This window comes from Entelurus aequoreus, linkage group LG26, assembly GCF_033978785.1.
Source record: "Entelurus aequoreus isolate RoL-2023_Sb linkage group LG26, RoL_Eaeq_v1.1, whole genome shotgun sequence".
In the NCBI taxonomy this organism is placed as follows: domain Eukaryota; kingdom Metazoa; phylum Chordata; class Actinopteri; order Syngnathiformes; family Syngnathidae; genus Entelurus; species Entelurus aequoreus.
In genome coordinates this window covers 1,986,571-1,999,070 of record NC_084756.1, presented here as the reverse complement: position 1 = coordinate 1,999,070, position 12,500 = coordinate 1,986,571, and the positions used below count along the sequence as shown (strand labels likewise).

The 12,500-nt window shown below is 41.8% G+C and overlaps 1 protein-coding gene across 1 annotated transcript in view; it reads right to left on the bottom strand.

The window, feature by feature from the left end:
* Window positions 1–12,500, bottom strand: part of LOC133643350 (plexin-A2-like) — a 302,471-nt gene that overhangs the window by 121,090 nt on the left and 168,881 nt on the right. The window contains exons 9-11 of the mRNA XM_062037842.1: window positions 12,058–12,172; window positions 9,626–9,826; window positions 5,274–5,370 (exon numbers count right to left, since the gene is read on the bottom strand). Coding sequence (XP_061893826.1) covers window positions 5,274–5,370; window positions 9,626–9,826; window positions 12,058–12,172 — 413 coding nt within the window. The remainder of the gene's footprint in view (window positions 1–5,273; window positions 5,371–9,625; window positions 9,827–12,057; window positions 12,173–12,500) is intronic.

Genomic DNA, 12,500 nt, shown 5'->3' with positions numbered 1-12,500 from the left:
TTCGCTCGATGACTGACGAACGACACCATGTCTATGGTTTGGGATTATTTTAAAGTGTCTCTGATGAATAAAAAACGTGCAATTTGCAATGACTGCAAAAAGTTGGTTATGCGAGGAGGGACCAAGACGTCTTCCTTTAATACGAGCAATTTGATCTCCCACCTCTTCAAGAACCATAAGGAGATACACGATGAATACAAGCGGAAGATGGATGAATAGCAAACACCGATTTCCTGTTATACAGTATACCAGGCAGTCTTGCACTAAAGGAGGACTATGTTATTGTTTACTTTATTACTTTATTACTCTAGTACACTCTGGACTGAAGCTGTGTGCCTTCATTGTTTTTATAGCTGTTGTTTTGAGGCATGTTTAAAAAAAATAAAAAAAATAATGCACTTTGTGAAAGTCAAAGTATAGTATTTCCCATAGTTGTAGTGGGTATTAGGATTATCTCAGGGAGATCCCTACACCCCCCGCTACCCAAAACCCCCCCACCTCAACCCCGCCCCCCCAACCCTGCCCACCTCAACCTCCTCATGCTCTCTCAGGGAGAGCATGTCCCAAATTCCAAGCTGCTGTTTTGAGGCATGTTAAAAAAATAATGCACTTTGTGACTTCAATAATAAAAATATGGCAGTGCCATGTTGGCACTTTTTTCCATAACTTGAGTTGAAGTTGTTCTTTTATTTTGGAAAACCTTGTTACATTGTTTAATGCATCCAGCGGGGCATCACAACAAAATTAGGCATAATAATGTGTTAATTCCACGACTGTAAATATCGGTATCGGTTGATATTGGAATCGGTAATTAAGAGTTGGACAATATCGGAATATCAGATATCGGCAAAAAAGCCATTATCGGACATCTCTATCCGTCAGTAGACTCGCTATGGAAGTGCTAAAAACTACCGGTACAACAAAAATGATAGGGAGAAGACACTGTTGAAGTGGAGGCTGAAAAATAGGATTAAATGTTCGACCTTGACCTTGACGATGAAACACAATGTGACATCCACCATCACAAACATTGCAAACAAATTTGAAGCTCCATCCCTCATGACCGCGACACACTCAACTGTCATCGTGAACTTCCCCTCTCAGCCCTGCGGGCGAGCCATCCATCCCATATGGATGGATGCGCTCCTTTTAGCCCATCAACATCCAGGGCCGGCAGGTGGCAGTAGTGGAGCAGTACAAGTACCTGGGAGTCCACTTGAACAGCAGACTGGACTGGAAGGACAACAGCAAAGCTGTTTACAAGAAGGGCATGAGCAGACTCTTTTTCCTGAGGACGCTTAGTGACCCCACAGTTTCACATACATTTTAATGTGTGCAGCAAGCTGTTGGAGATATTTTGGCAGTCTGTTGTGGCCAGTGCCCTGTACTTTGCAGTGGTTTGTTGGGGGAGCAGCACCAGCAAAAGGAACTTAAACCGGATTGACAAACTGATCCGGAAAGCCGGCCAAACTATTGGCACGCAGTTGGAGGTGTTTGTGTCAGTGAGGGACAGGAGGAACACTGGACAAACTGCTGGCCATCATGGACAATCCTGCCCACCCACTCCACCAGACAATTAAGGGACCGCAGAGCTCATACTCCAACAGGCTCCTTCACCTCCGTTCCCAGTGTTCCATTCAAGAACTCCTTATTTCCGTACGCCATCCAGCTGTATAATCACTCGCCATACAGCAATAGATGAAATCTGTCTATTACCTGACCGCTTCTATGTTAGCTACCTCTCTTCGTTTATAATGTATATTTTCTGCTGGATCTACTCTCTATTTTATGCTGCCCTTTTTTTTACTCCAGCTGTTACATATACTGTAATATTGTACATGGTAATTGGGATTTGTTATACTGTATATTGTATATAGAGATGTCCGACGATGGCTTTTTTGCCGATATTCCGATATTGTCCAACTCTTAATTACCGATTCCGATATCAACCGATACCAATATATACAGTCGTGGAATTAACACATTATTATGCCTAATTTTGTTGTGATTCCCCGCTGGATGCATTAAACAATGTAACAAGGTTTTCCAAAATAAATCAACTCAAGTTATGGAAAAAAGTGCCAACATGGCACTGCATTATTTATTATTGAAGTCACAAAGTGCATTATTTTTTTTAACATGCCTCAAAACAGCAGCTTGGAATTTGGGACATGCTCTCCCTGAGAGAGCATGAGAAGGTTGAGATGGAGGGGTAGGGGGCAGCGGGGGGTGTATATTGTAGCGTCAGTTAGTGCTGCAAGGGGTTCTGGGTATTTGTTCTGTTGTGTTTATGTTGTCTTACGGTGCGGATGTTCTCCAGAAATGTGTTTGTCATTCTTGTTTGGTGTGGGTTCACAGTGTGGCGCATATTTGTAACAGTGTTAAAGGCCTACTGAAACCCACTACTACCGACCACGCAGTCTGATAGTTTATATATCAATGATGAAATCTTAACATTATAACACATGCCAATACGGCCGGGTTAACTTATAAAGTGACATTTTAAATTTGCCGCTAAACTTCCGGTTCGAAACGCCTCTGAGGATGACGTATGCGCGTGACGTAGACCGGCGAACACGGGTATGCCTTCCACATTGAAGCCAATACGAAAAAGCTCTGTTTTCATTTAATAATTCCACAGTATTCTGGACATCTGTGTTCGTGAATCTGTTTCAATCATGTTCATTGCATTATGGAGAAGGAAGCCGAGCAAGCAAAGAAGAAAGTTGTCGGTGCGAAATGGACGTATTTTTCGAACGTAGTCAGCCACAACAGTACACAGCCGGCGCTTCTTTGTTTACATTCCCGAAAGATGCAGTCAAGATGGAAGAACTCGGATAACAGAGACTCTAACCAGGAGGGCTTTTGACTTCGATACACAGACGCCTGTAGAGAACTGGGACAACACAGACTCTTACCAGGATTACTTTGATTTGGATGACAAAGACGCAGACGTGCTACTGTGAGTATGCAGCTTTGGCTTTTTTTGCGTATGTACGTAACTTTTTTTAAATATATAAGCTTTATGAACCTTGGGTTAGGTGAACGGTCTTTTGGGCTGAGTGATTGTGTGTGTTGATCATGTGTTAGAATTGTATTGGCGTGTTCTATGGAGCTAGGAACTAGCAGAGGAGCTAGGAGTTAGCATAACACGTACCGTACCGTACGTGCGCGTCACGTACGTAACTTTTTAAAAATATATAAGCTTTATGAACCTTGGGTTAGGTGAACGGACTTTTGGGCTGAGTGATTGTGTGTGTTGATCAGGTGTTTCAATTGTATTGGCGTGTTCTATGGAGCTAGGAGCTAGCAGAGGAGCTAGGAGCTAGCATAACAAACACGCAGGTGTTATTATGCAGGATTAATTTGTGGCATATTAAATATAAGCCTGGTTGTGTTGTGGCTAATAGAGTATATATATGTCTTGTGTTTATTTACTGTTGTAGTCATTCCCAGCTGATTATCAGGTACCGTGAGTATGCAGCCTTGGCTGCTAAACATTCGATAACTTGACCGTATGTGCGCGTCACGTACGTAACTTTTTAAAAATATACAAGCTTTATGAACCTTGGGTTAGGTATACGGTCTTTTGGGCTGAGTGATTGTGTGTGTTGATCAGGTGTTTGAATTGTATTGGCGTGTTCTATGGAGCTAGGAGCTAGCAGAGGAGCTAGGAGCTAGCATAACAAACACGCAGGTGTTTTTATGCAGGATTAATTTGTGGCATATTAAATATAAGCCTGGTTGTGTTGTGGCTAATAGAGTATATATATGTCTTGTGTTTATTTACTGTTGTAGTCATTCCCAGCTGAATATCAGGTCCCACCCGACTCTCACAGCATCTTCCCTATCTGAATAGCTTCAACTCCCCACTAGTCCTTCACTTGCACTTTACTCATCCACAAATCTTTCATCCTCGCTCAAATTAATGGGGAAATTGTCGCTTTCTCGGTCCGAATCTCTCTCACTTCATGCGGCCATCATTGTAAACAATAGGGAACTTTGCGTATATGTTCAACTGACTACGTCACGCTACTTCCGGTAGGTGCAAGCCTTTTTTTTATCAGATACCAAAAGTTGCAATCTTTATCGTCGTTGTTCTATACTAAATCCTTTCAGCAAAAATATGGCAATATCGCGAAATGATCAAGTATGACACATAGAATAGATCTGCTATCCCCGTTTAAATAAAAAAAATTCATTTCAGTAGGCCTTTAAAGTTGTTTATACACTCACCCTCAGTGTGACCTGTATGGCTGTTGACCACGCATTGCTTGCATTCACTTGTGTGTGTGAAAAGCCGAAGCTATTATGTGACTGGGCCGGCACGCAAAGGCAGTGCCTTTAAGCTTTATTGGCGCTCTGTACTTCCCCCTACGTCCGTGTTCAAAGCGGCATTTTAAAAAGTCATACATTTTAGTTTTTGAAACCGATACCGATAACTTTGAAACCGATACCGATCATTTCCGATATTACATTTTAAAGCATTTATCGGCCGATAATATCGGGCTGCCGATATTATCGGCCGATAAATGACATCTCTAATTGTATATATTATATAAAAATATAATATAATATAATAATATATCAGTATATATTATATGCTGTATATACAGGTCCGGTGGCCATGGATGAAGTGCTGGCTGTCCAGAGTCGGGACCCGGGGTGGACCGCTCGCCTGTGCATCGGTTGGGGCCATCTCTGTGCTGCTGACCCGTCTCCGCTCGAGATGGTTTCCTGCTGGCCCCACTATGGACTGGACTCTCACTATTATGTTAGATCTACTATGGACTGGACTTTCACAATATTATGTTAGACCCACTCGACGACCATTGCATCCGGTCTCCCCTGGGGGGCGGGGGGGGGGGGGGGGGGGGAGTCACCCACATATGCGGTCCTCTCCAAGGTTTCTCATAGTCATTCACATCGACGTCCCATTGGGGTTGTGAGTTTTTCCTTGCCCTTATGTGGGCTCTGTACCGCGGATGTCGTTGTGGCTTGTGCAGCCCTTTGAGACACTTGTGATTTAGGGCTATATAAATAAACATTGATTGATTGATTGAAATATTACATATATGTTATATTTTATATTGCTACTATGGTACATTTTTAGTCCACTTTATACCTGCATTATCCTTTCCAGCCTTACCCTTTCCATCCTTTGTAACTGAGCTACTGTGTGGAACAATTTCCCTTGTGGATCAATAAAGTTTGTCTAAGTCTAAGTCTAAGTGGATGGCGCTCCTTTTAGGCCACGCGATCGGCGGAGGCACCTTGAATCCTCTCCGGATTGTCGATGATAAAGTTGCCGTTCCACACGATGGCGAGCTCCACCGCCAGGTCGCTGATCCTCACGCCCTCGTACGTGTACTGAAAAGGAGAAGAGAGGGAATGAAAAAAAGGACGCTGGGAGGATGAAAGGGCGGCGGGGAGACGAGGCTTTTAAGCGTCCCTCACTCCCGCCGTCAACGTCCACACGCTCATCATCCGCACGCCAGGAAGATGACCTTTGATGCTTTGTCGCAGACGACATGGCTCGCATTGGAATTGCGGGACAAAAGGCAAATCTCAGCATTCATCTCCGCCTCTGACACCTCAGCTTGCAAGGCAAGGTCACACCCCGGTCACAGGAAACGCCTTGACTTGCTTCCCATTTCCTTTCCAGCCCCCCAGCGATTTTCCTTCCCTCCCATCTCTCTCTCCCTCATCACTCGCTTTATCTCCCCTGCAATCTCTCTCTGTTTCGGCGTGCCACGCACCTCGGAGCGGCGGGCGCCCACGTGGCATCCGCGACAACCAAAGACGCCCGCCTCGCTCGACAGACGCGGATATTTGAAACGGCCTGTCTTACTGGGGATCCACGCAAAATGTTACGGAACTGTTTAAAACGTTGCAAAACACATTAAAGAAATAAAAATAACACTGAAAGATTGTAAAATATGTCCAAAAATGATGTCAGTCAACATGAAAATCGACATCAGTTGCGTTTCGATTACAGTTTTTCGCAAAATAAATGTGATATTTCTCAAAATTTGATAAAGTATATTTGCGACTAGTAGGTGTTGCGCCATGATCCGTAATTGTCAGGTTCAAACACTGATGACATCTATTAAACAAGACAAGAAGCAAAGAATCAAACAGAGACAGAATTCAATTTGGACTCAATATTGAGGAGAGTCGCCTGTACACTGTACCCTTCTCCAGTATCTCAGCACGCTCTGGCGCAAGATTGTACAACACCTCCTTTATTAGACTTTCTCTGACCACAGCTGCTTCCAGAAGGGAAGTGGGTCGTAAACAGCGTTGCCTTTGGTTACAGAACAGTTCAAAAGAAAAGGTCGTAAAATAGTTCAAAAAGAGGTTCGTAAATAGTTCAAAAAAGGAGGTTCAAGAAGAGGTCGCCTGGAGGGGAGTCTGGTCCTGCTTCCTCCCCGCTTTGAAGTCCTTGGGTTAGAACAATATCTTTCTGTTGATTACCATACATGAAAGAAAACAGAACGGTATAGCTTGGTTGGTAGAGCGGCCGTGCCAGCAACTTGAGGGTTGCAGGTTCGATTCCTGCATCCGCTATCCTAGTTACTGCCGTTGTGTCCTTGGGCAAGACACTTTACCCACCTGCTCCCAGTGCCACCCACACTGGTTTAAATGTAACTTAGATATTGGGTTTCACTATGTAAAGCGCTTTGAGTCACTAGAGAAAAGCGCTATATAAATATAATTCACTTCAACACCTTCATTTTGCTTCCCCACCCTACACAGTGGAGTTTTATGCGCCTTACTCTTGGTAGGTTCCAAAGACATGCTATCGGCCCGCTTTTCTGTATATTTTTGTTTTTGTCTGCATGTATCTACGGTGTATGATTTATGATTAATAAATCATCTCCTACCCTCACGTTTTCATCCGGAGTTTGTCCGTTTTGCATCTGGAGGAACGACCCCGCATAAAGATGCGACCCCCTCGTGACAGTTTCCGCCTTGTAAATATTTTTTCACTGCCATGTCAAGCTAATATGAAATCACTGCAAGTCCCAATTCCATTGTTCATGTTAATGAGCCAGTCATTAGATATGGTGCATTAGTAATCTTCACTACCTTCCATTCTTTTAATGACATTTGAGACTAACATTTATCAATGCAGAACAAAATTGATTAATAAAACAACTAAGAATCCCAAAAAAAAGGTAATCTGCAGTTTTGATCATAATGATGATTATTTCAAACTCACTTTTGTATCTCTCCTACAGTGGCCATTGCCATAAATTATGCAAATGACGGGATTTAAATAAACATTTATCAATGCCGAACAAAATTGATTAAAAAAACAACTAAAAAAGGCAATTTTCTAAAACTGACTTTTGTATCTCTCCTACAGCGTCCTTTGCCATAAATTAGGCAAATGAGGTGATGACGTCATCTAACGACTTCCAGCCAATTGCTACTTTCCGTACTGAGGAAAGTCTATTGAGATATCAATAGAAAAAAGAAGGCAAGGGGCGATCGCTCAAAGGCAACATCCTTACGGCCCTCTCGACATTATTCGGGCATGGGGGTCTATCCGAGCCTGCCGGTCGGCCTCTATTGCAGGGAAGGGACCCACGAGGTGGCCCGATGCGGCGGCGACCGATCGGAAGCGAGACCGCCACGGACCTGTCTGCCCCAGTTGTCCTGCGTTGACATATGGCTGGTTCGGTCTTTATGTGACCTCTAAATGCGAAGTGTTTCCATCATGCTTTTGTGAAACACTTCAATATGGAAACGTCTCAAAAACCACCTCATGAGAGCGCAAAAATGTTTTAGCCATTACCAGTTTCTTATTTCGATATTCAGGTTTTTCGCATTTCTAGGGGGAACAGAATTGCAGCTACTGGTACAAAATAAGTAATTCAGTTTAATGTTATTGCCTCAACTACCTTTGCACTCTTTTTCTAAAGGCTGATTTAACTTTTATTCGTGGAGTGGTGTATTATTCCAATGGCTCCATAAATGACCGTTTATTCTCACTGAGTTTGTCTTTGAACTCGGTATGACAACATGACTGTTGTGTTGTACAAAACCCAAAACCAGTGAAGTTGGCACTTTGCGTAAATCGTAAATAAAAACAGAATACAAAGATTTGCAAATCCCTTTCAACATATATTCAATTAAATAGACTGCAAAGACAAGTTATTTATGTTTGAATTGAAAATAGTAATTTTTTTTTGCAAATAATCATTAACTTAGAATTTACTGGCAGCAACACATTGCAAAAAAGTTGTCACAGGGGCATTTTTACCACTGTGTTACATGGCCTTTCCTTTTAACAACACTCTGTAAGCATTTGGGAACTGAGGAGACCAATTTTTTAAGCTTCTCAGGTGGAATTCTTTCCCATTCTTGCTTGATGTACAGCTTAAGTTGTTCAACAGTCCGGGGGTCTCCGTTGTGGTATTTTAGGCTTTATATTGCGTCACACATTTTCAATGGGAGACAGGTCTGGACTACAGGCAGGCGGGTACTAACCCTGTCTTTTACTACGAAGCCACGCTTTTGTAACACGTGCAAAATGTGGCTTGGCATTGTCTTGCTGAAATAAGCAGGGGCGTCCATGAAAAAGATGTTGCTTTGATGGCAACATATGCTGCTCCAAAACCTGTATGTACCTTTCAGCATTAATGGTGCCTTCACACGACGTCCACAGTTTCCAAAAACAATTTGAAATGTGGACTCGTCACACCACAGAAGACTTTTCCACTTCCATTAGTCCATCTTAGATGAGCTCGGGCCCAGCGGAGCCGACGGCGTTTCTGGGTGTTGTTGATAAACGGTTTTCGCATAGCATAGTAGAGCTTTAACTTGCACTTACAGATTTAGCGACTAAGTGTAGGGACTGACAGTGTTTCTGAAATGTTCCTGAGGCCATGTAGTGATATGCTTTACACACTGATATCACTTTTTGATGCAGTACCGCGTGAGGGAACGAAGGTCACGGGTATTCAATGTTGGTTTACGGCCTTGCCGCTTACATGCAGTGATTTTTCCAGATTCTCTGAACCTTTTGATGATATTACGGACCGTAGATGGTGAAATCCCTAAATTCCTTGCAATAGCTGGTTGAGAAATGTTGTTCTTAAACAATTTGCTCACGCATTTGTTGACAAAGTGGTGACCCTCGCCCCGTCCTTGTTTGTGAATGACTGAGCATTTCATGGAAGCTGCTTTTATTCCCAATCATGGCACCCACCTGTTCCCAATTAGCCTGTTCACCTGTGGCATGTTCCAAATAAGTGTTTGATGAGCATTCCTGAACTTTCTCAGTCTTTTTTGCCACTTGTGCCAGCTTTTTTGAAACATGTTGCAGGCATCAAATTCCAAATGAGCTAATATTTGCAAAAAATACCAACATTTTCCAAATTGAACGTTAAGTATCTTGTCTTTGCAGTCTATTCAATTGAATATAGGTTGAAAAGTATTTGCAACTCATTGTATTTTGTTTTTATTTACCATTTACACAACGTGCCAACTTCACTGCTTTTGTGTTTTGTAATTATGTGCATCGGTACAATAGTCGATCCTGTCAGACAAAAATGAGGGCAATTTTGAGTTGGTAACACAAGCAAAAAATATGGCTAAATGTTCCAGGTCCTACCGAGCTGTTCTGGCACTGCACGCTGGTGCTGTTGAAGCGCAGCGCCGTGACGCGGTGGATGATGCCCTGCACGTTCACCACGCACTCGTAGCCCCGCTGGCCCGACTGAGGCTGCGGGAGATTTCGAGCCTTCAGGGTGATGGGCCGCACTTCGCCCGCTGGAACCAGAATTTCCCCGGAGTGGAGTAGCTGAGGGCAGTCCTGCACACACACACACACACACACACACACACACACACACACACACACACACACACACACACACAACAACTCGTTGTTACCTAACAAACCTTTAAATGTTATCTATTAGTGATGACCACCAGGCAGTAGGAAGGATCCATTACCTGACACATGAAACGTGACAATTGGGAGGATTGCACTATCCACTTAAGCCGTCAAATAACAGTAGAGTTGAATATCTTAAAATGTGTTTTATTCCAAAATTGACCACAGCGTCTGTTGCCATGTAGAGTGGCACTTTCCATCATTTTCAGCAGACTTTATAATTCAAATGAGAAGGCAGCGACTGGGCTTCCTAAGCATGTTGGTCACTTGCCATCCAAAAGTGAGGAAGTAAACCAGAACCTCCGCTCACCTTTTCTTTACACCTGTATGATGGTTAGTCCTTTGTAAAATGTTACCCGACTATAAAACGCTGCGTCTAATTTATGGATTTTTCTTCGCTGACGGCCATAATGCAAACAGTTTTCATTAAACACAAGACACTGAGAAGGTGTGTTATTGTTTGTGATATGGTGTTATCTTTTGGACGAGTTTGCTCACTGCAGGGGCTGCTGGGTGAATTTCTACAGTGCTTCCTGCTGTTTAAAGCTTTGAACCGGAAATAAAAATGCCGTTCTGTCTTCTAGTCGTCCATAGTGTTTCTACTCGTATGGATTCTTCTTTAATCACTCCAAGCAATGTTTGTAAGTTTTACAATATAACTAAAACAATTCTTACTTACTAAACCGTCCCATGTGTGATGTCCGTAGGAGTCGTTTCATGCATATTTGTATGCGCTATCACAGGGGTAGGGAACCTATGGCTCTAGAGCCAGATGTGGCTCTTTTGATGACTGCATCTGGCTCTCAGATAAATCTTAGCTGACATTGCTTAACACGATAAGTAATGAATAATTCAGCTGGTAATCACAGTGTTAAAAATAACGTTCAAAATATAAAACATTCTCATGCATTTTAATGCATCCATCCGTTTTCTACTCCACCTGTTCAAGAAGTCGCATTAATGGTAAGAAGTATTTTATTTATTATTGGTTAGCTTCAGAATAACAATGTTATTAAAAAGAATAAGAGACTTATTATACTCAAACAATGTTGGTCTTACTTAAAAATGCACACATCTAGTTGTATTCAGTGTTAAAAAATATTATATGGCTCTCACGGAAATACATTTTAAAATATTTGACTTTCATGGCTCTCTCAGCCAAAAAGGTTCCCGACCCCTGCGCTATCATAATGTAATCAAGCCAGCGACGTTAGCATTAGCTAGTATGCTAACACGTTTGTGTTAGTATTATCAACTTACATTGGCATTCTTTTTGTATTGTTTCCGTTTCACAAATTCCTCAGTACATTCGCCAAAACGTCACCGTGGAGTTATTGAGTCTGTTTAGCTGATTGGAGAACTCGCTTGCGCAGCTAGTGGGTCCATGACGATGACTTTCGTTTTGTTTGATCGGCTGTTTTACTGCCTTGTTACAGAAACAATTGAGGTATGTAAATAAATATTTACAGACCATTTCTGTGTAAATAACTAATTTCACAACATAAATATTTGCGGCTTATATATGGAAGTATATTATTTTCTTCTAAAATTCAGTGGGTGCGACTTATAGTCCGGAAAATACGGTACTTGCCTGTGAGGTAAATAAAGGTTTTATGACTGTGCTAGTTTGACCATACTACTGAATTATCCTGTTGTTGTTGTTATTTATTCTCAATTCAAAATCAGGGGCTTCCTCCTGAAAACCAGCATCCTCTGCAGTGGATATTTATTTTGTCACATTTACAAATTTCAGAAAAGAAATAGCCATGTGATGCGACATAAATGTGTGATGGATGCTGGTTGCCAAGAGGATATATTTCCTTATGCAACAATCTGCGTGCATCATTTATGTAAAACTATTCCTCCTCTGGAGATTAACAATCTGTCACTGCATCTATCTTGCTGACATCATCATTTCTAGTCATATACATGTCAATATGCAGCTCGGGGGATTAAAGTAGCAAAGACTTCTCTAATACAAATAATATGCATGCTAGTTTCACTGCACATAAAAGCCACACTTGCACCTTAATAGTATTTATTGCATGTCTACTATAGTTTAAGGCATATTGTAGTCTTTTGTGTTGTTCCATTAAGTGTCTCTGAGTGTGCATGTGAATGAAGAGCATGTGCAACGTGTGGAATACCTCTGAGGCATTGACTCTGCCCTCCTGGAAGGAGCAGCTGCTCGGGTCATGGGTGCACATGTTGCGATATTTACACCAGTGGCAGCGGAACGTGCTGTTGACACAGGACAGACACCTGCAGGACAAAGACATCCGTTCTTCTGTTAGCAGGAAGGACCACGTAGAAACTACAGAAGGGACTGTTACCATTGTTTGAGGAGAACGTTTTGGGAATTTTGCCTATCATTTACAATTCGTAAGACAAGAACACATATGTTTTTCTTTTCTTTTGGCATTCTAATTAGTAATACACGGCAAGTATATATATATATATATATATATATATATATATATATATATATATATATATATATATATATATATATATATATATATATATATATATATATATATATATATATATATACATATATATATATATATACATATACATATACACATAT